At 37.2% G+C, this 24,741-nt stretch overlaps 1 protein-coding gene across 2 annotated transcripts in view; it reads left to right on the top strand.

The window, feature by feature from the left end:
• The window catches only part of LOC117421080 (janus kinase and microtubule-interacting protein 1-like), a 99,317-nt gene that overhangs the window by 15,581 nt on the left and 58,995 nt on the right, over window positions 1-24,741 (top strand). For both annotated transcript variants that reach the window (XM_059032923.1, XM_034034994.3), the window contains exon 2: window positions 22,785-23,029. In XM_059032923.1, the coding sequence (XP_058888906.1) occupies window positions 22,901-23,029 (129 nt within the window). In that variant the 5' untranslated portion in view covers window positions 22,785-22,900. The remainder of the gene's footprint in view (window positions 1-22,784; window positions 23,030-24,741) is intronic.

Below are 24,741 nucleotides of genomic sequence, written 5' to 3'. Positions count from 1 at the left end.
AAATTGAAAGTCAGTCCAGGTTTTCCCTAAAGCTTGAAATGAGGAAACATGTCAGAGACTGGAGAAGCTGTGTCTTTCTGGAGATGAGCACAATGAGCATGAGAACAAAGGGACTGGGTAGATTGGTGCTGTGATGCTTCAGTTTACTATTTACAGCATTCACATGCAGAGTTTGTACTTTTCATTTAGCCTTTGCCAAACTCAGAAAGGTCAATCTGTTGACCTAATACACTATCGGCTTGTAGAAGTGTTGAACCTCCCTGTGTGTTAGATATTGATAACAGCTTTTCTGTAAACACACACTGGGAACGTCTCTGTCATAAAGGGATCATTGAGGCTGTGTTCGAAGGTTCGTTCACTAGTCAGCAATTCAAAGGTAGTTTTAAAACTTTGAAGGTTCGTCAGGCGGCACTGTGTTTTTTTTTTTTTCTGTTTTCTTTCTCTTAACAGAAACCATATATTATAGTAGGGCTGTCAGTTAAGCCTCCAAATAGCAATCGATTAATTAAGCACACAATCCCATCGTTTGAATAAATATCGATGATTGTACCACCCACATACATTTTTGCTCCATTCCTCTCCCCCTGATGTGATTATTTTAATATCATTGCTGTTAAGTAAAGGCTTGTGCACAACAATTGAATGCTTGGGGTAATTACGCCTTGGTAGCGTCAGGGGTGGAAAAAAAAAAACATTCGCAACAAACCTAAAAGCAAGTTTAACCTACTACAGGGTTGTTATTAAAATATTTATTCCAAACAGATTACAGTACTTTGGAATATAATCTATATAAACTAGACACAAGTTTATGAAAAACATATTTTTTTATTCAGTGACAGCAGCAGCATCTTGCATTGCATCTTGTTAGTACTGTACCACCTAACCTTCACTATCTGTGAAACACACAATGTGGAAATCCCTGCTTAAAACAACAATAATAATAATAATAATAATAATAATAATAATACATTGATTTACTTACCACAACATGCACACCCGCTATAGGAAGCTGATTGTTACTCCAAAATTCCGTTTAATATCACTGATAGGTTTTTTTTTTTTTTAAACGTTATTGGATATTTGTTAAATATTCATTGTATAACAGTTCATTTTGAAACCCCAAAGAAGCGCAAACTGTATACAGTCAGTTTTTTTCAATGTGCGCAATGTATCTACAGGCTGTTTGCCAGGAATACAAGCCAGTCGTCCTGCTATGGATTCAAGGTGGCACGCTTTTTTGTTTGTTTACATCGAATGCACAAAGGTGCGTACTTGCAAAGCATTTTCAAAGCTGAGTCGCTGGTAGGATGGGACCAGCAAATCGGATGCTGGTTAACACGAGCAGGAAAAGAAGAGCACGCCCACTGCTTGTCTGTGTGTTAAAAAATGCTATGTGATTGTAGAGATGATTTTCTATCTTTAGATAGGAGAGGAATGATGTTTCTATAACAGAAGCAGTAGCAATGAATAAAATAGGTAATGCTATAGTGTAGCTAAATTTGACAATTGATATTTCAGCTGAAGAAAAGTTGGTAGTTTGTGTGACAGGGACTTGAGATGTGATGATTCTTTGACGTTGCAGGCTGTACAATGTTTTGTTTGCCTTTATTGGATTGAATTGGTTACATTTCCTGCTGAGTATTTTGATGTATAGACACTGCCGGGAGACTTTCAATGACTGTATATATCCAGTTCAATCTACTGTTGAGCAACTGGATGGCATTCTAGGAGCAGACCTCAGAATAGTGTTCACCAGAATCGTGCAGGCTTGGGGGATGTAAAATGGTTCATGCTGTGATGTAGAGTGCTGAGCTTGTTAAATGCCACCCCTTTAGCAGTTCTGTATCTGAGCTGCTTTGCAGATGCATTACATTCATTTTAATGAATGTAAATAAATGACATAATATGTCTGAAGACCTGGTGTCTTCCAACCAATAAATACACATTTTATGACGCCCTTTTTCTTTATACGTAACAGGGAAACTCCTGTCAATCTCAAGGATGTTAATTGCAGTGCTCCATTTATCACTTTTACCAGTATGGCCATAGTGTAATGTGGAAGGTTAATGGTGTCTAGCAGTGTGTCAGCTACTTGAATGGATCATAGACCTCATTGTTTATTGTACTTTTACTTTAGCTCTGTAGCATTCGGAGAGGAAATTAATGTTGCCGTTTTGCTTGTACTGTTAAGGTCACAATACAACGTGATGATCTGGTCACGGTATATATTTGAAGGACTACAACTTGCATTATGTGTAATAAAATTAAAGTATTGTTGATGGACTAATTTGATATACAAAACCTAAATTAAATGGAGAGCATATCATTTTACCAACAGTATACTGTTTCACATCATTCATCATTATACAGTAGACTGCTTGGGCTCTTTCAGCCAGTATGAGTGCATATTTTACCTTCTGTATTCCATGACACATCACAGGCAAACCCCATTCATGACATCGACCGTGCCATTTTTAGTAGTAGTTCACTGCTTTTGTTCATGGATCACAATATACGATCTCCCACAATACTGTATAATACTGTTTCGTAAGTAATATGATTCTTCTACATTCCACGATTTATAGTAAGACCGAGGGGAAGTGTTTGCTGTGAAGTCATTTATTAAGGTCTAATACTCTATGGTCTTTTTAATCCACTCCAGATTGTCCTGTAGCCCTGTGGCCTCTGTGCCTGCAGGACAGATCCAGACAGTTTCATGCCTGACTGCCTCAGAACTCCCTCTTCAGGGAGGTATTTGTGTGGAATGGGGTATACTGCTGGTTAGCACCCGAGCTGGATTTCAGCTCTGATCAACTTTCACTGCACAGTAACCAGCTGCTCTGTTAACTGCTTGCACATCCTGTAGAAAGGTGGAAGAGAGATTGCTTCTCTTGAAAGACAACTTCATACATGAAGAGGCATTTATTCAAATGAGCAGTCCATTGAAAGCAGTTTTAGTCAATGCAATAATACAGAGGTGGCCAAACCACGGCTCGCGAGCCACATGTGGCTCCCAGTGAAATGCTGGGTGACGCACAATTTGCGGCTCGAATGAACTGAATGAAAAGAAAGTAAAAATAAACACAAGTTTATTATTTTACTTCTGTATTAATTTGTATTTTATTATTCTTTCTTCTCTCCCCTTCTCTGTCTTCAGTTTCTTTGAGCCTGCATGTTCACTGCAAGGACATTTTGTCACTTGATGACCTTCGACACCGCGCACTGGCGCATACGTATTTGCATCACTTCAAGTGAAAGCCGGATGTGCAGTTCATAATTTTGAATTAAGCGCTTGTTCGTTTCGTGGAGACCATGGCAATGATGCTTCAAGCCAGAATGGGAGGATGAGTAAACAGTGTTAAACATGTGTCTCATCTGCAACAAATCGCTTACACACTGTAGTCTGTAAAAGGCGAGCACCCTCAAACGTCATTATGAAACAAATCACAACAAATTTTCAACTGAATATCCTCCAGGACTTGAGGAGAAACAAGCTACAGTAGCTTTTTTTTAAAGTACGTTGCTGCAGTCAGCAGATGCTCCTTTTGGTGTTCAGTGAAGAAGCTGATGAAATGACTCAAGCAAGTTTTATATGATGGATAGGGCTCTTCATTTTCGATTTTTATTTTTGGTCACGTGGTGTCCCTTTTTAAAGTTATATTGAGTCGACTGTTTCTTTTATTTTAAAATTATTTTTTTAATTATTTATTCAGAAAAACCATATGAGCTATACTAAGCTTGTTTACAACGGCGTCCTTATGAGAACAGCAGCCAGGTTACAGTTTTCAAGAGAAAAAATATATATAAACACACATGACAGTACAACACATAGTATTGTAGCGATCTCGGTTAACGCAGGCAGGTGCATCACACAGGGCGAGGCAATCCACACACAGGCGGAGGGCGGGTGCGAACCTGGGACCTCTCACACAAAAGCAGTGAACTACTAGGCTGGCTGTGTGGTCCAGTGGTTAAAGAAAAGGGCTTGTAACCAGGAGGTCCCTGGTTCAAATCCCACCTCAGCCACTGACTCATTGTGTGACCCTGAGCAAGTCACTTAACCTCCTTGTGCTCCGTCTTTTGGGTGAGACGTAATTGTAAGTGACTCTGCAGCTGATGCATAGTTCACACACCATACTCTTTGTAAGTCGCCTTCGATAAAGCAAATACAGTCGCCTTCTGTAAGTCGCCTTCTGCTAAATAAACAAATAATAATAATAAAGCATAGCGCCGATACCACTGTACCGGCAACATTACTGAAAGCTATTCCTCTTTTCAATCATTAGTACTAACCTTAACTTTAAAAGGTCAGTCACCGACCACCCAAATCCAACCTAGTTTTTATCACAGAATTTGCTGATTTCCTTGCTATGCTCTCTGCTAAATATGATAGTTATTATACTTGGATATTTTAATCTACATATTGATAGTGACTCTGATCCAAAGTTAGTGGAATTTTTAAGGCTCTTAGATTCCCTGTTCAGCATTTTAAAGGACCTTCTCACTGTCTCATATGCTAAGATTAATACTGCCTACAGCTACGAACTCGCAGTCAACTGATGAGGTAGCAGACACTTGAAATGTCAGGACTGCCCAGTCCCTGACCACATTCCGGCGCCTTCTTAAGACTCACCTCTTCAGACAGCACCTGTAGAACTCCTCTGTTTTTCACCTGGGACACTTATCACCCTTCCTTAAATGCGCTTTACTTGCTCTTATCTGCCCCCTATTTTACTGCATTTAATCCTGTACTTCAGAGTACTGTAATCTGCCAAGTGTTTAATCTGTAGTATTTTGTATTTAATCATATCCTGATGTAACTATCACTGACACTGTTATCTGCTGTATTACTGAATTGTATTTTGTCACACTTGTACTTGCTTGAACCAAAGTCATTGTATTTATCTTGCTCTTATTGTATTATTACTTGTACTGTGATACTTGAAATGTATTTGTTTACGATTGTAAGTCGCCCTGGATAAGGGCGTCTGCTAAGAAATAAATAATAATAATAATAATAATAACTTTCTTTGACAAAGTGGCCCCAGTTAAAACTCCCTAAAGCTTCCCTCACCTTGGGTAAATCCAGATTTTTGCTAAATGAAAAGAGAAGGTCATAAACTGGAAAGCTATGAAATATATTACTATGAAATCTGGAAGCAACATCAATCCTCAACTTTTAAACGTGAGGAATTTCTGAATTACTTTCAAAATAAAATTATTAATATTAGGAATCACATTTCCACGGATGGCTGTCCTTTTGAATATGCAGTGTAATCAGATTAGTTTTGCTATGGAATCTTTCCCTCAGACTACAGTACAAGATCTCAATAAATTGGTAATGCAAATTAATTCTTCCACTTGCTTGTTGGATCCAATTTCAACCAGAATTCTAAAAGCAGTTTTCAATGATTTGAGTGCAGTTATCTTGGCCATAATAAACATATCGCTGTCCTTCTGTTTAGATTTTGTTCTGTTTTTATATTTGCTTTTTTAACTGAATTCTAAAGTCTGTTTTTCCTTAATTTCTATACATATGAATTGTATTTTGATTTTCTTCTGTTTTGTCCTGTACAGTGCGTTGATATACTTTATGTATACACTATATAAATACAGTATTGATTGATATACACACACTGTGCATACACACATTTGTCAAATAAACACCTTTTTGAAATGTGTTTTTTTATTTAATTAAATAATACTATAGAAAGGGGCTAGAAAAATGTGTTTCAATAGGCCAATTCCTTTATTATGTAGAGTATCATTCAAGGTTTTGCTTACTGTATTTGCTCATTGTATATTCCATCAAAGCTCCATAAAAAGTTATCCTATTTGCTCAACGATTAACATTTTAAAAGCATTCCTTGATCTTGTATTGAATGTTTTCACAATTAAATTGTAATTCAGTTTAGTGCCTAATATTTATTTTTCTTCTTAAATGGCTCTCAGTCTAGTGTAAAGTAATATCAACCAGTCTTTTGTGGATGGTGCATGCTACAGTTCTGCGGGTTTATGGAGTAAAGGGAAATGTCATTGCTGATTTAATTATTTATGAAGAGGTACAGTGTGCATATACAGTTCTACTTGCTCAGTTAGAGAGCTTATTTGGCATTTCTGGCACTGTCCTTAGTTGGTTTAGGTCATATTTCTCTGAGAGAAAGCATTTTCTCTCTCTGGGTGTGTTTAGGTTCTTTACTGGGACAGTTTCCTCATGGGGGCTCCCCGATAGATATATAGATAGATAGATATCCCCCCTGGTCAAATTCTTAGACATCGTGGTGTGAAATTTCACCTCTACGCGGATGACACTCAGATTTACTCGCAAACTAAACCTGAAATTGAAGTGGCTGTTTCCGTGCTTACTAATTGTATAACTGATATTAAACTTTGGATGCAACAAAATTTTTTGCAATTGAACTGTGATAAGACTGAGGTCATGTTACTAGGTTCTCCGTACCGAATGCGTAAATCTAACATTTTAAGCATGCCTATCAATGGCGTACAGACTGAGTTTTGCTCTAAAATGAAAAATTTGGGGGTCATTTTTGACCCTAGCTTAACTTTTGAGCCTCATGTACATAATATCACCAAGATGTCCTTTTTTTATCTTTTGAATGTCGCCTGGCTACGCCCTGTTCTCTCTGTGCCTGCTGCAGAGAAACTGGTCCATGCCTTTGTCTCATCCAGACTTGACTACTGTAATGCCCTGCAAAAAACTTAGCAGCCAGGGTTCTGACTCGGTCTCGATCTGGTGATCATATTACCACTGTTCTGGAAAAAGCGAGATTTTAAAATCTCGCTATTGACTTTTAAAGCTTTGAAGGGTGTGTCTCCCCCTTACATAGCTGACCTTTTGTCTATTTGTACCCCTAGATGCAATTTGTGGTCCACTGACTTTTTTAGATTTAATGTTTTGATATTTTTCTTGTATTTTATTTTGTGTTCTTGTGTACAGCGCTTTATGATGACTTGTCATGAAGGCACTTTATAAAGTATTATTATTATTATTATTATTATTATTATTATTATTATTATTATTGCTGTTGTATAATGGCAGTTCAGTGCTGGTTCTGAATTATTCAACAGGCTCATCAGTTGCTTTTGTTTTTTTACTGATGGGATACCACTATCTTGGTCTTTGATCAGTGAGAGCCTGTGTCTGCAGATGCTAGTGATTCTCAGGGTTTTTATTATTTAAAATATTGAAATCTCTGTAACACAGGTTTTTAGCAGGGTTGCTTTTTGAATAACTCTTACACCATTTGATTCTGAAATTGTGCCTTTTTTGTGGCCTCCAATGACTAACATTTGAAGACCTTATAAAAATAAATGGAGGTGAAAGTAAGCCAAAACATTTTGTCAAGGTCATTTTATAGTTCGACTTATCAAAACGATTGTTTAGGCTACATCATTTTAGCTTTTATTTAAGCAAAAGAACTTGCAGTAAAAAGGAAAAATATAAACAGAAAAACAACCATGAGATGCTTCGGAAATCAAAACGAACTATACAAGGTAACACCACTCGGAAGTAAACATTTCGCCCGTAGTTTGGTTCATATTCTGAGGAAACAAGTAGAGCAAAAACAACCTTCATTTATTGACCCGGTCAGAAACAGTAAGCTTGTTAAATCGTAACAAGTTAAAAGTACAAAATTGCATCGGTGTGCTCATCAAGATATTAGCAGAGTATTTGTTTAGGTTGTGTTAGCTCCATTCAAAAATAAAAACAATGTTATGGATTATTTGTTTGATCATTCTGACTGTTTATCACTTTAAAATGGTAATACTAATACCTGATCTATATTTAAGTCAAGATGGGGGGTGAGGTGGAGGATGGGACTGAACAATAATACAGTACCGGTGAGAAATTAGTTACTTTCACCTCTGCATAAGACACGTACAAAATAGCAGTGTGGCCATAAAAAGACTCTATAAAATGGCACAGATTTAACAAAAAAACTAAGTGTTTTATTTTTTTAAGTACAGTGCTCCCCCCCACCCCCACTAAAAATATGATTCCGAAAGTACAGTATAATAAAGAAACTGCCATAGTAGAAGTCACAGAGCACAGATGAAAACAACTCTTGATCAAACCACGGTAGGCAAAGAGGTTATTTGTAGTCATACAAAATGCAACATAATACATCTGAAAAAGTAAAAGTTGGGTTTACATTCACTTTTTCTGTCACCATAGAAACCATTAACTGTATGCAATAAATTATTTTCCTTCAGGGACCAACCTTACCTTATGACAAAGTGTGACGGCTCACAAGCCAATACAGTTAGACCATGTAAACACTTTCTCATTAAATGTAACTGCTTGAAGGGTGCAGAAATAGACCCCAGTAGTGGTATTAATTGGCCAGTAACTGGCAGAAAACGGTTTAGGCCTTGTTATTGCCATTTCACAGCACCACGTGCCCACTTCACAATTTGTGTTAAATTGGACTCTATACCTTTAGTGTAGTCGTGATGTTCCAGGTTGGAGCTATGCATAATTGATGTACATTGTTTCACATACAAAATGTAAGCATCAAACTGACAATAAATCATAATTGCTTGAACACTGAAGGCTGAATGTTAGGACAGGAAATGCAGAATTCCTTTTTTATGACCTACAACTTGGAAAATCAAAGATGATACTGAAAATGAACAGTACATATGGGATCCAAATGCCAAGCATATGAAAATATTTGAAAACAATCAATGATTGTCAGTTAAAAAGCCCATTTTGATAGTTTTAGTTCTTAGCCAGGATTGACTCGGGGTGTAGGTCAATTGTACAGGGTTTTGTGAAAATGTACATTGGTTGCATTTGTTTTGAAGCCTACTGCTGCTGTCGATGGGTCAAACTCGATATAAGCTAGTAAAAGACTACAGTACAGAATCAGACAGCTAACAAGACATGCAAAGGAGATGAGTGATTTGCTACATGTGAAGTAGAGTGAGGTTTTATTGATAAATCTGTTGTGTAAGCAGATCAATGACTTCCTTCTGTCTGCATGCAGTATACGAATAGGAAAGACTATTAGTGTCTAGCCCTCATGCAGATATACTGTAGCAGGGCTTTCTGGTGAACAATTTAGGAAGGGGAATATACAACATAACTTAACTAAAATCTATATTAAACCAGTCTATTTTGAAGTGAATTTGTTTTAATTAAAATATTTTTTGTGAAAGGTATCCAGTGTTTCACAGAACAGAAATTCCTTCAGTCCTATACATGGTATCGGTGTCTTCAGAGTCATCTTATTGATTGCACATGGTAGTTCTTAAGTTAGTTTCAGAGGGAAATAAAGGGTCAATTTTACATTCCTGCGTGGACTGATTGTAATTTTACATTCCTGGGTGGAATGATTTGTAATTTTACATTACTGGGTGGAATGATTTGTAATTTTACATTCCTGGGTGGAATGATTTTGTAATTTTACATTCCTGGGTGGAATGATTTGTAATTTTACATTCCTGGGTGGAATGATTTGTAATTTTACATTCCTGGGTGGAATGATTTGTAATTTTACATTCCTGGGTGGAATGATTTGTAATTTTACATTCCTGGGTGGAATGATTTGTAATTTTACATTCCTGGGTGGAATGATTTGTAATTTTACATTCCTGGGTGGAATGATTTGTTATTTTGGGTTTTTTTTGGCCTGTTTCCAGTTCCTTGTTGAGACCCTTTTTGTTTTTAATTCACTAAAGACTGTTCCAGTTAACACTAATTGCACATGGCTCGGTTGCTTTCTGATGCTTTAGAAGTGTTTTTGAAGCTGTGATGCCGATTCCCATTGCCTCAAAACTCATACATTGTAGACCATTTCTACAAGGATCGATACAGTTCATTGTAAAATACCCAAATCAACACAGAATCAGGCCTGCACTATACTATGTTGAAGCAATGGTTGATTATGGCAAATTTATTGTTGCATTGCAGCCCCTGACCTGGAAGTCATTACAGAGCTACTTCTGTTTTTTTGTGGCCCAAGAGAAATATTATTAATGGAGTGTGCTACTGCAAATCAATTACTGTGATAGGAGTAATTGCAACCACATGGCAAATGAGGCGACTAACCTTGTGATCTCTGTTTGGGGAAAGTAAAATAAACAACTTAAACAAATGCTAGCTTGTTGGTGGGTGGTTTTAATGGTCTGTGCTAACCCACGTTATCAGGAACATTATATTGCACAGACTGTTGCTTCATACAGAGATATGCTATCATGCATTTTGCAGCACTCTGGGTGTAGTATGCAATGTGAACTTTTCTGTATTTGTTATAGTTTTTGCACTTACAGCATAAAACAGTCGATCATTCCGGTTTACATTTACAATGTGTTGTAGGCCTATGTTTGTGTCTAAAAGAATATATCCATAAATATTTAAATGAGGAAATTTGAGTTGCAGTTAATTTCAGATGTTCACACTATATGTAACGTATTGCCTTTTTAAATGTTTTTTGTAAGGAGCAGTACAGTTATTGACTTGTGTTTTATATATATATATATATATAATATATATATATATATATATATGCACTCTTAGTGTACTGTGAGCAATTAACTGAAGCAAGCAATTTGAGTGTTTCTGCAGTGTAAATACCAGCAGGTATGCTGGATTAAATATGGGGTTAAGACTACTGTGCCCTCCCTTAATGTCGAACTGGAATATAAATAAGTATGCTTGCGTTTTAGTGTTCGTAGTTGACCTGCTAATTTAGTATTCCAGTTTGGTTCAGACTCCAGTCTCGTTGTAGATGTTATAATAAATGTTACTGTAATGTCTTCTGTCCTTTCATATTAGAACAGCAGAAGAATGATCAAGAAAGCAAGTGTTTTGTGATTTTTTTAATTTATTTATTTATTTATTTTCTCTGAACAGAGAGGGAAGTAATTGATTTGAACATCAACGGGCCACAAAAATCATATACATTATTCTATAAAAAAATAGAGATTTCTCAAATAGGCCAAGTCCTGGTCTGGGGAAGGATGTACCGTGCAACAAAAAGGCAGCTTGCGGCCTGTTTATCGTCTGACTGCGGCCCAGTGTATTCATTCCATTTTACTTATGAATAATGTATATCGAAAATATTGTTTTAAAACTTTGTTGACTTGCTTTCTCTCATTTTTCGCATAAAAAACAGCACACCGTTTTAATTAGCACTGTGGAGGGTAATTGCTTCTCATCAACTTCAGCTCCAACTCATTTCATGAGTCTTCCTCTCTTTTCTCAAATGCACAAACCTGCTGCTTTGAAAGGACCCATTCCCAACATAGGAGGCTTGTTGCTAGGGAAGTGACGTCACTGCCCTGTGACTTTTGCTACATTGCTGCCTGGCTGCTACAACTGAACAACTTGTCTGCTAAAACAAAAACCGCTTCAGCAAGTAGATATTTATTTTGCTTTGCATTATTATGTAATGCGTGTCTATATAGTATGAGTACGATATTAATGCTTTGTTTTTAATTGTTTTGTATATCTTTGTTTCTGATGCGTACGTGCAGTACTAAATAAAATGAACAGTAATTTGCTATGCGGCCAGTGATAAGTTTGGTTGTGCACGTTTGTTTTAGAAGCATCAAAACGTCGCACTGTAGTGGCTTCAAATTTGATAATTGAGGAGCTAAGGGGAAAAGTGGCTTATTTGACTTCTTTCCCTGATCTGCTTCAGCTATTCAATCAAACAGTATAGAAGGCTTTGTGACCTGTTTTTTAAACCAATGATTCCACTTTAAATCATTGTTTTAGACCTATATTTTTTCACTGTTTTGACCAATTGCAGTACTTTATCATAAAATCCAAACCGTCAAAGGATGTCACTACCCAAATTCCCTCAAAACAAAGTAAATGCAGCTGTCAGAAAAACATATTTTATTTGAAGTGGGATGATGGCCTCATTGGGAAGGTCAATGCAGGGCTGTCCAGTTCCTTGAATTTTGAGAATACAGGTGACAAAATCAAAATGCCATTGAAGAGGCTCAGCTGGGCGTGGGAGCATTTAAAAATACCTTTATTTGGCAGACACCTTTATCCAAGGCGACTTACAGAGACTAGGGTGTGTGAACTATGCATCAGCTGCAGAGTCACTTATAATTACATCTCACCCGAAAGACGGAGCACAAGGAGGTTAAGTGACTTGCTCACGGTCACACAGTGAGTCAGTGGCTGAGGTGGGATTTGAACCGGGGATCTCTTAGTTACAAGCCCTGTTCTTTAACCACTGGACCACACAGCCTCATTTACTGTATGGGAAGAAAATAAACATGAATAAAGGGTTGAACGCTGTCTTCACATATCCCCAAATTCTGATACTGAATATATTTAATCACATTGGGAACCTTTTTTTGGGTCATGGGGGCAGATTAAATTTGTAAGAAAAAAATTCGCTACTGTATGGAGAGGGTGAAACTACAGATAATTGAGCTGAACTCAACATCGTACAATAAAGCACTGTGATTTGTATCTCAAGCACCTCTCCCAGGCACTTGCTGCCTTCTCATCACCTGCTGTGCTTGAATCTGCTGGAGTCGTGGTGAAATAGAATCAGTGTGCCATGTGATGTATACTTCTTCAATTGAGCCACTTACAGTATGCTGACACAAATGAATCAAGAAACTTAAAAGCAATGAAAGTAAAAGCTCCTGAAGCCAGCTTACATTATATCATCAGGTGTTTGAATGAATGTGCCACAGGCTATGGTTTTAAATAGAAGAATGGTGTCTTATTTTAGTCTTTTTATTTCTGTATCAGTGTAATCTGGTCCCAGCTTTTTTATGTAGGCATCCAAGGTATGGATTGTTTCTGCTCTACCCATTCAGTCGCTTCATGTTTCTTTAATGTGGGAGGAAATGAAGTGGTAAATGTAGGACATCCACTGCTTTCAAGATGTACTCTGGTTGCTGAGGACTCATTTAACACAGTGGCCCATCTTATTCAAGGTTTAGCGGGCTGGTTGTGATTTGGCATGGCTGACCCCTGAATGGACACATTAACTCTTACTCCCTAAGAATTCATTTGAAAAGATATCTGGCTTAAAGCTTTGGTTTTCTCCAGTGAGTAACTTTGGGGGAGTAGTTAAAACTGCATTACATTTCTCTATACTATGTACAATACTATACTAGTGTTGTGTAATAATGAAATGCTTAGTCATAGATAATTATCATTATCTATTATTAAAAAAAATATCATAATCACCAGATCAGATCTCTGTGAACAGTGATATGCATCACAAAACTACCAGCAGGACTGACACTGGAAAAAAAATGGGCACTGTGGCAAGGCGAAAGCCCTTAATGTATACAGTCAGTGTGTTTGTGGGAATGTAAGGTTGGCAGGGATGGGGTTAAATCTATCCCTGCCAGCTATCAAGACCAATTAGCATCAATTAGGAAATTGATGCTAATTGGAGACTGGCCACATGTATAAAAGGAAGCAAAATCCATTGTTTACTGGAGGCGTTTTGGGGTGGGTGTGCGTTTGTGCTGTGATAGTGAAGGCTAATGCCCAGCCTACACTAGTCTTTGTTTAAACCTATTTTGTGCCATTTTTATTTTGTTCTCTGTTTGGTCTTATTTTGTTACAGAATTGTGTGCATATGCACTTGAAACTGCAGCTTTTTGTCTCTGGGTCTAATTCCTGCCGGTACCCAGCCTGGGCTTTGGTGCTACCCTGTCGCAGGCACGCTGTACTTTTCAACTGGAGGGCAGTTGCAGCACTGTCTATCGCATTGTTTGAGGTGCTTGAGTGTACTTTTAAAAAAATTTAAATAAATAAATGTATGTACTCTATCTGTGTATGTATGTAGCATGATAATTCAGTTAATCCTTTTAAGATGCATTATAATTAACAACCCCTTGGAACCTTTTAGCAGTGACTTGCAATATGTTTGTGTTTAGTGCCTACAGTGCCTCTATTCAAGTTGAGAACCATGGGCCTGACGTAGTAAAGTGCGTGAGAAATACACCCAACTTGAGAGGTAGCCACTGAACTCTTCGAAACAACATTGTGTTTAGATGTATTCCATTTTGTGGATTTATAGTTTGAGCATGTTATTTTAAAATCCGCTCTAACAGAAAATAGAACAGGCTATAGTAGCCCACGTACCGGAGATGGGGAACCAGGCAACAATATTTGCATAACCCTTGGCACAGTGTTACTAAAGTCATGATTTCATGTATTCCAACAATCAAAAGTGATGTAGACTCTCATACAGATTCCTATTCTGCATACTCTTCGTTTTGTGTTTAAGTGAACCACACAGACTCGCACCTTTTACAAAGAAGAGGGTGCACACATTCCTTTTGAATCCAACGGGAATTTTCAAATGTGGGGGAGGAGTCGTGATTTGAGAGCTCTTGTTGCCTTGGCAACAGTTCTGACAGCTCACATTGCATTTAAAGAAAATGTGTTGGTTATCTTTAGCTCAAACCAGGGCAGCAAAACTAGACATTTCATTTATAAAGCTTACAGTTTTGTTATATTGTATACATCATTCCAGTGTAAGACAAATTGCATTATAAGTCACTTACAGGTTCCACTATATCTTATCCTGTCTAGATGTCATGAAGTCCATGGAACATAAGGCACAATTCTAAAGTTAAAACAACAACACTTTTAAAAATGTAATAGCAGATTCTAAGTAGGATGTTCATTTTTGATTATTTTAAAATGGTCGTTAGTCAGCCACACACACATTCAAGTAAAGGTCAATCTTGAGTTTCGTCTTTGGTAAGCAAGTAAATGTAATGAACGACTAGTACAGTAGCCACCTTGCTGTATATTTTTTAATGGCCGAGACTGAGCTTAAAACAGATCTCAAGCTGGTCATAGACTGATATTAATCAGTTTGCAAGTTGTTCATCACCCACAAGCAATGCATCTTTGAATCAACTCTGTTTATAATGTTTTCAAGCTTTCTAAGCAGCCTGTCTTAAAGGTTGCTATAAATAACTTATAAACCAATTACACCCCTCCTTGACTGTTAAACATGATGCAGTCTTTTTAGAATCTCTTGTTTAACAGTAGAGAGCCCTGGGTCTGTATCCTTTTCTTGAATTGAGACCATTGTACTGTGAAGTAAGTGGTGCCCCAGGGTATGGATCCTTGCAAATTCATCCTGTCTTCCTTTCCCATCAGTCTTGACAGTGACAGCTTTTTACCATTACAGTAGATGCAGGTGCCAGAATTAATTGAACCAAGTGCATTGGACCATTCTACTCGGATGTGCAAGCATTTGGAGGCACTACTGTATGCTACTGAACTTGCAATTCTACTGGTGTTTCTGAGGAATGTAGTTCAGGCTTTGTCCACTGGAGAGAGCATTTAAAATAGCTGTTTATTAACTGCTACTGCATATTCAAACTTTCATTTCTACTGAATGTCTTTTAATTTCCAATTAGAAAAATGCACACTTCTCTTTCTTTTAAGTAGTTTAAAAAATGTGTGTGTGTGTATATTATATATATATATATATATATATATATATATATATATATATATATATATATATATATATAATTTCTCCCAACAACATTTGAGAAGGAGCACTATACTGCCTGTCTTCTAGTGCTGGACACATTTATATTGAAAAAAACAATAATGTTATGCCATTTGAAGGAGAGATTTCAGTGTAATTCAACATTGGGAAAAATGATTCTCTTTCAAGTGTCAAAAGATTTGCCCAGGAGCTGTTTAACAGAAAATCATTATTATGTGTTTGTTAAGCCCCTTGTAGCACCTTGATCAAGACTGTTCTAATTTTATTTGGTGTGTTTCTCAAGGTTAACTCCTTACATTTGATCTCCAAAGGACTGTTTTATTTTGATGTCTAATTTTAATAATATACCTGTGATTAGTAATCATTATAAAGGAGTTGAAAAGGTTTTGCCCTACATTTCTGCCAGTTTTAACTAATAAGTAGTATTTTACCAGTTGGCGACCCCCTAAACTAGAGCTGTGCAATCTTTTTGTTGTGAAAGAGCGGATGACCATGGAGTGCTTTAAATTGTTATGACTGTTAGTAAGAGCCACGGGTCTGTCTGCACTGACAAGATCTTTATAATCAAGTGCTTTTGAAGTTGTGGATAAATTCCATAAATTATATTGATTTCAAAACTTTATTTCAGTAAATGTTTTCAATAACAAGTGTTAGGTGTATTACAGTAGCAAATGCCTTGTACAGACAAATGAAAGATTTATTAAATGAAACTTTACTTCAAATTTTTGTCAAAGATGATCATTAAAAATCGTATCGTGATCCATTTCATGGATTAACGATCACTGGCTCAGGGCTGTTTAAGCTTAACGCATGGCCTATAACTTCTTGACTGGCTTTCTTTCTTTTGCAATTAATTGTCTAATGAATTACAGCATAGGGGAAACAATGTATTGCGAGTCAGAAAGACTTGTGCTGTGTTGGTTTTTAATTAAAACCAATAATGCTGAAATGTAGGGGTATATTTTGGCAGACTGTGTATAGTGCTGCTGTGAAACAGACTAAATATACAGTGCTCATATGTTCCAGTGAATAGTATTCAAAATGTTTATTTTCTTCCTGTAAAATAGCGAGAATTTTCACAATTCATTATGTATGTAAGTCGAGTAAAACATTCGGTCTCTGAGGGCATTTCAACATCATTCATCTGACATGTTGGGGTTAAAATATTTTCTTCAAAGCTAATTTCCGCCACCAGCTAATTTCCGCGGGATCCTGACACAACCACTCATTTCTAAATACTCAATGGCACAGGCTTCTAACAAATATGGAAATTACACACCCTGCTAAATTCAGGATACTAACCTTAAATAATAATATACAGTAAACTCATTTTGTGTCATTTGTTTTGCTTTAAATGAAAAGTTAACCATGTTTATGTATGTGGGGTGCATTTGCACCTATTTCGCATTATGTATTGCCACTAACGAAGGGTTAATGTTGAAGCACATTGTTAACATGTTATTGGTAGCAAGCTACTGTCATTGCAGTAAAAAAGGGTTTGCATATGTAATTACTTCTGCTACATTAACTGACACTTGGAGGTTAATTGTTCACAAGGTTAACAAGAACTCCACCTGAGTTTATTTTTCCCAGCAGTAAGTTAATGTGAATTTTCAGGGCCTGTTATTTATCTAGCTGCTGGCAGTGCAAAAATATACAACATCCGGCAAGCTTTTATGTGAATTATAAAACATTATGACAAGCCATCACCACAGGCACAGGGTCTGATGGCAGATTCAACCTTTTCTGTTCGCTATTTACAGCAGCCCATTTGTATTTTCCCCCTCAAAAGGCTATTAAAGGTTGCACATAAACTGTCTTGGCTTGCTAGATTATTAATTTTTGGGGTATTTTGTCTTGTATATAATTAATAACATGGCTCCAAGTGTTGGTCATCAGATGCTAAATTATTAGGAAGTTTATATGTAAAGTTTCAGAGCTAACCAGGATCCCTACAGAATCAACCATAGCCAACTAATTTAAGACAATATCATTTATAAGGGCAAAACGTTTGGGTGGATATAAACTTGATATAAAGAGAAAAATAATATTACTCGCAGGTACAGAAGCACTAAATGATGGGCATCATGAACACCACCACACATCATAAAGCCGCGCAATTTTCATTAGGGATTTTTTTTTTTTTGTCAGGAGCATTTTAGCCTTAATGCTCTACTGGGTCTACATTGTTTCACTGCTCTTAATTCAGTGGTTCCCAGCCGTTTCCCAGGTAGGGACCACCTTTGTATTTGGATTTTTTCCACGGACCACTTGGCACGCATTTTTTCAGTATTTTTAAACTAATTTGTATTAGTTTATTTGTGTATATGTATAAGTACTTGTAGAAAGTAAAATACAACGTACCTAACTTAATGAGATTCCTGGGCTTGAATCTTCGCTACCAGGGGCGGAGTACACCAAGCAGGCGTAGATTACGCCACCGTTACTACTTCCAATTTAAGCCCGACTTTAAAAGTAAATTCCAAGCCAAGTACACCAAAGCAAAACCATCCCTGGCGTAGTATCGACCGCGTTGCGACCGAGGCGCAGCAGAGAAAGGAAATTGCCATAGTTTCACGTCTTAGCTTTCGCATTCTATAAGCAAAAATGTCAAGAAAAAATAGATTTACAGATCATGAAATACGCACACTGCTGTCTCTATATAAAGAGAACAAGGACATTCTTAATTCTAAGCTTAACACGACAGTAATATTTAGTCAGAAGGATATATTGTTGGCTATTATCTATCGTATGCTGATCCCTTGGAAAGTATATATAGTGACCCGTCTTTTAAGGGCAAGTACCTCGCGAGGGATCGCACTACAAGCAGTCGTTCTGTCCACATGGATCATGTCTCTTAGCAGGTTGTGAAAACATCCACTTGCTAAAAAGCTTAATCCTAGGAGTGCCTGTAATTCAGCAGATAAGGCAGCATTCCTTTGGTTCAATAGGTCATCCCGTATTTCATCTATAAGATGAAGGAGGTTCTGTCTTGGTAATCGATAGCGCTGGTAGAGCTCAAGATCATCAAACATATCCAATGGATTAAGTCTGTCCCGTATGATTCTTTCGCGACACATTGCACGGCAGTACTGTAAATCATTAAACCAATGTAGTATTCCACCCATCTTTGGCTTTTGCTAAACTAAATGTTGTTTTACAATATTCGAAGCTGATTTGCTTTTACATTTAACTTTCTGCCTCTATCCCCTATGTTATTTGCCTGTCTACGCCAGCCTTACACCTACCCGCTAGCAGTCGTACAGTTACAACCCCTTTACGACCTGAATAAGTCTTATGTCTGCTTGGTGCACTCTGCAAAAACTAATTAAACAAATTAAACCTGGCTGAATAAACCCATATAATAACATGGAGCTGAAGTCTATCATTCACACTGGTACAGTTCACAAGTCAAACTACAAATAGCCTCTTTTTGTTTTACATTAACTTCTGTTACTATATGCAGCTAACCTCTCTAAAAACATATTGAGATAATAGGTAGGCTATATTCCTATACCCTGGCAACACTGTAGCACATATATTGTTGAAAATGAAAAGTACTTTTTTATTTTATTTATTTTTTATTATTTTTTAATTTAGTTATTCCAACCGAGTGATGAATATTCAATGCATGCTCTACTTTTATGTGGAGCGAAACAGCGCTGGGACAGCTAGATTATGTTTCTTTTTATTTTCCTGCAGTTCAGTGAACACAAGCAGGAGAATGAGCACCGATTAGAAAGCAGTGCATTTATGGGAATGCTAGATTTTTTTTTTAAAATAATGCAGGCTAAAAAAAAAAAAAAGTCTAATTTTGACAAGACAAATGTGCCTTCATAATGTGTAAGTTATTTAGTCAGTATTTGCTTCACATTAGAAAGCTTTTTCAGTTAATGGCGGCTTTGAAGGCGGTGCTTGGTATTGCATCAAATGGAGCTGTAATATACAATTTTGAGCTGTATATTAATTTATAAATACACCCGTAATAAAAAGAAATCAAAGAAAGGGGGAAAATGCAGATTACATAATATCTTATGATATAATGTGGTTACCGCTGTTTGCGTTGCTTAGTAATACATATTGTGGTAGCATAACGTGATTGTGTAGAAATGGGCAACCGAATTTTGGAAGTTGTTTGCGGACCATCTGGAGTTTACGCACGGACCTCAAGTGGTCTGCAGACTACAGGTTGGGAACCACTGCTCTAAACCTGATTTTGCTGACCTTATTTCATTGTATTTGTTATGTGAAGAACTGTTGTTACTTCAATAGAGCAGCAGGATTACTACAGAATTAAAGAGCGATGCTATTAGATCATTTAAAATATACCCCACTGACTTTGTAGCCACCCTGTAATACCTTTTTTGTACTATTATAGTTAGTTGCTCATTAAAGCAAAAGATTGTTGTTGCATGTTGATTTGCCAAAGCCTGCAGTTGACTATGCAGTTTCCATCAACAGCAGCCATTAAATCTCCACTACTTTGTCCATTTTTAGGTCATTGTTTTAGGAGTTTAGGTGTTTGTTTGTGTGTAGGTAGAATGTGCTGTTACACACTAATGCCCTTTTCATTTATACAAATTCTCACAGAGATAAACATGTATTGTATATTCAGAATTATACAGGTGGTTATAACATAATTCCAACAATTCCTTATAGGATTGTCCTGGAATTAGGAAGCCAAATGATCAACAGTATTGGTTTGTGTGTGAAGCACTGAGGGACACTGGATAGCTTGTGAAATGATGAAGCGTAATCTATGAATCGATAATGACTTTAAAAGAAGGAAGAGCAGAGATGGGAACTATTGATCGTATTATTATTATTCAAGTGCGTGTGTGTGTGTGTGTGTGTGTGTGCCATGACAGCTCCCAGTACGATCTAATGAGTTCTCCATCTTTGTAACAGCAAGCAACAAATCAGAAGGATATCTCTCCTGTGACACAGCCACTGTGCTATTAAATAGGGTTTTCGTGGTGATTGATCGAACAGGATGTTTGCATTGCCAAAGAAGTTTGTCGTGAACACCTGCTGCTTGTTTGCTGCGGTTTCTGTTTCCTACATTACTTGAATTCTATCTAATCCTATTCTTCCTTCTGAAGCACGTAAGACAAAATGCCTGAGAACAAAAACCTTTATGTTGTATGTACACTAACAGGCCCAGATATTTGAGAATGGCCTTGCGAGTGAGGAGGCCCATGAAGTTCATGACTCAAGTGCTACAGGTTCCTCTGATTTGGGCTACTTTTAACGTATCTGTTGCTTGTCACAATACATTGCACAGGACTGCAAGAGATCCTTCGGCATTCTGGTGATTTTCTGCAGATGATGGCACTGTCTTGATTGCCATCTTGATCAGTGCAGCCACTGCGTTGAGGTACGAGCTGGCCACATGACACTTTATATATTGCAAACTTTCACTCTTTGTACAGTATGCATGTTATTTTGATGTACATGTGTACTGTGTAACAGACTGTGTTGTCTGATTCTTTGATCCATAGAGACAAAATAAGGTCTACATTTTCTAGAGTGGACACTCGCTTTCAGCTTTGCATCGAGCTACTGCCTGTTACACTAGCAAATTGGACTTGAGAGCTACATGGGGTGGAGGATGCATACAGTGCTATAAATTGCTGGACATAGTCCTTTGATTTGCTTCATATTGAACATCAGGAAACATACAAAAATAAAGTTACCATATGAATGCTTTATTTGAAGGTGCGCTCTAGCTAATGCCCAGAACAAACCTGTCTGCAAGCCCTGGGGAGGTTGTATAATCCGGATCCCTCCAGACTGATTAGTCTTAGACACAGTATTTCTTAATACATTTCCTAATCATTCATCATTTAAGAAGCTTTATTCGCATGTGAATACTGGGCATTCAGACATTCGTTCTCTAATCAGATCCAGGCATTTCAGTGGAGAGCAGACCCCTCAAGATTGTACTGGAGAGTTTAATTGGATTGTGATACATGGATATTCTTTCATCAGCCTTGCTGAGTTGGATTAGTTTGGGGATTTTTTTTTTTTTGTGGTTGTGAAAGGTGTGCCTGCACTGATCATACAGTAGCTAAACCTGACGAGAGAAGGTAAGGTAAATGTTTTACATGATGCTTTCACTTCTCAGAATAGTGGGTATTCTGTTTCTTTTACCAGTAACAACTAAAGTTTTATTTTTGTATTTCCTCTTATAATGGTGGTTATAAACCGAACACACAATATTTTATGTATTGCACATTGATCTTGAACTGATTTTTTCATTTATTTTGCCATGCTTAAATGATAAAGCACACTTTGTATTAACTGTTGGCAATCAGCTAACAAACATGTATGCGCTTGAAATAGTCATCCATCAGATCCCTAGTACTCTTTAAGTTGATCATATGGTAGTGAAATGGGGCTAGGTTTGTTTAAAGGTACTATTAAAGTTTATACTGTAGTAATGTTTAGCAGATTTGGTTTTCTTTTATTCCTTTTATTTTTGTTATATATATATATATATATATATATATATATATATATATATATATATATATATATATATAATATATACACACACTGTGTGTGTGTGTGTGTGTGTGTATATATATATATGTATATATATGTGTATGTATATATATATATATATATATATATATATATATATATATATATATATATATATATAAATAAAATCTCCCTATGGTATTGTTTGGAATCTGACAATGGATTTATTTTATGTATATGGGCAGCAGTGTGGAGTAGTGGTTAGGGCTCTGGACTCTTGACCGGAGGGTTGTTGGTTCAATCCCAGGTGGGGACACTGCTGCTGTACCCTTGAGCAAGGTACTTTACCTAGATTGCTCCAGTAAAAACCCAACTGTATAAATGGGTAATTGTATGTAAAAATAATGTGATATCTTGTAACAATTGTAAGTCGCCCTGGATAAGGGTGTCTGCTAAGAAATAAATAATAATAATAATAATATATCCTCAGAACTGCGTAGTGAATTGCAGTTACATATAGGGTATTTGTTTTTAGCATAATTATTATTGTATCTGTTTGTAAGGAGATGCCTGGTTTACTGATTTATTTATTAATTTTTTTACTTAGGCCTAGTTGAAGCCTGGTTATCTGGACAGCACACAATAGGTTTTCTTCCTGTGCAGCAAACTGAGCATAACTCTCTAGTGCAGAGGATCTCTAGCCAATAGGAATTCATTTTACTTTGACTTGCTATCGTGATCAAGTAATGTTTTAACACATAAATGGTGACCATGTTGTCCTGTCTCTGTTGCACTTTCTTACAGAACAACCACGATTCAGCTGATGATGAGGGCTGAAAGCTCTTTTGCTGAGACCAGGATTCCTTCATGCCAGACGTATTTAATTCTGGGTTATTGAAGGACTGAGAACATCAGCAGAGATGTCAAAGAGAAGCCGTGGGAAGGGCGAAAAGCCTGAGGCGCTAATAGATGCCCTACAGTCTGCCAATGAGGAACTCAGGACTAAACTGACAGACATTCAGATTGAGTTCCAGCAAGAGAAAGGCAAGGTATGTGTCTCTCTTTTCTGTCTGTAGAGCAATCCACAGGAAACGCTCTTTTGTGTGTTTAATTAATTATTCATTCCTTTATAATAAGGTTACGGGTTGAGTCTCTTTATAATGTCATTTAAGCAGCTTTGCTTCGCAGTACTCTCACCCAATTGGCTTATTCAATAAGAGACACCACACACGCAACTTATTCATTTATATTCTGGTACAAAACAAGGGTGACTGGTTGTAATGATATCCTGGAGATTTATACAGATTGTGAGTAAAAGTGCCTTGCTGTAGATAAAACCATCTCAGGCTGCATATTCGACCATCTCGGGGGAGATGGCGATCCTGCAGTGGCTAAGAATACTTCTACAAGTGTGATCTAGAGGCTAGATACTGAGGGCTGTACTCCTGAGAGACACCTTCCATCATAGAATATTCTTCTGCAGTATAATTTTATTATTATTGATTTGTGACTTATCCACATTGAACACAACAGTATAACATTAATTTCATAGAACAGACTAATTTCTGTGGATTCAGTTTAAGCTCAATTTCGTCTGAAGCTGTGTGGTTAAAAAAGTGAATATTGCTGCAGTGAATCAATGATTTTTGTCTGGCTCATACATCTGCAAAGAGCCTGCTAGCAGGGCAGAGTGAAGATTTACATTATTTAGCTGTTGAGGTATTAATCTGTCTGTTTTTAGCAATTAGCTTCTTTTCATGGATTGTTAACTAAGATGTTTCACCTTAGTGGCCTTTAAATATCAGTTTTATTGAGCTGTGTTTTTTTTTAGTTAACTAGCTCCACTTTGTGTCTTCTTGTATTCAGACTTAAAGCAGAACCTAAGACTTAGGGACTATGCTGTCCGGGAGTGGTTGTATTTTAGTGCTTTAGCATAAACTCACTGAATTTCATATGATTTGAACACAGTCCAAGAGTGCACTCTGACTGCTCTGGCTCAGGAGGTACAGTAGATTTTCAGAAGAGACAAAAAAGTCAAAGTGTGAAGTAGCTGCTTTTCACAAGTCTTATTTATCACTCTCCGTTCATTCTCGAGTGAATTATGTCATAACTTCCCTGGTATTACCAGGTAGAGTGATTTGTGAAAGGGAGTGTGGGTAATCCACTGACAGATGGAGAGACAAGGAAGTTGTCATTTGAAAGACAGACAAGGTGCTCAGGATTTATTACAAGGCAAAAAAGACTGTGTGATGCTACCGACAATGGTAGGTCACAGGCAAAATCATAACTGCAGTATAAAAATGGACAGGAACTATAAACAGGTTGCCATACAAATGGCGAGCACGACTCTTGCTTCTCCTGTTATTCAGAGAGGTTCCGTTGACACACACTCCTATACTTTCGGGATCTCAGAATCCCTAACCTAATCCCAAATAATCATAAAATCATAAAAGCTGAACCCACTTGAGGTTGCCACAAACAGGGTAATGCGGACTGGTCTTGCTGTGTCTATGCGTCGGCATCTCCCTTATATGGTGAGATGCTCTGCCGGGACTCGGCCACCACTTGGTGAAGGAACCCTGTAAACAAACTCAGCTGCAAGCACTGCTCGGGCAGAGTGCCTGGCTCTTGAATTATTTTCAATAATTGACAAAAACCCACAAAAACAGAACAAACACACTTTTCCATGTGCAGGGCCTTAGCCCTGCCACAGCGATGTTGTATTCACAGGATGGGGGGTAAGGTGAGTGAAACAGCAACA

The sequence above is a fragment of the Acipenser ruthenus genome, chromosome 1, assembly GCF_902713425.1.
Source record: "Acipenser ruthenus chromosome 1, fAciRut3.2 maternal haplotype, whole genome shotgun sequence".
NCBI classification, from domain to species: domain Eukaryota; kingdom Metazoa; phylum Chordata; class Actinopteri; order Acipenseriformes; family Acipenseridae; genus Acipenser; species Acipenser ruthenus.
The sequence above is the reverse complement of the archived record's forward strand: the minus strand, read 5'-3'. Positions and strand labels throughout refer to the sequence as shown.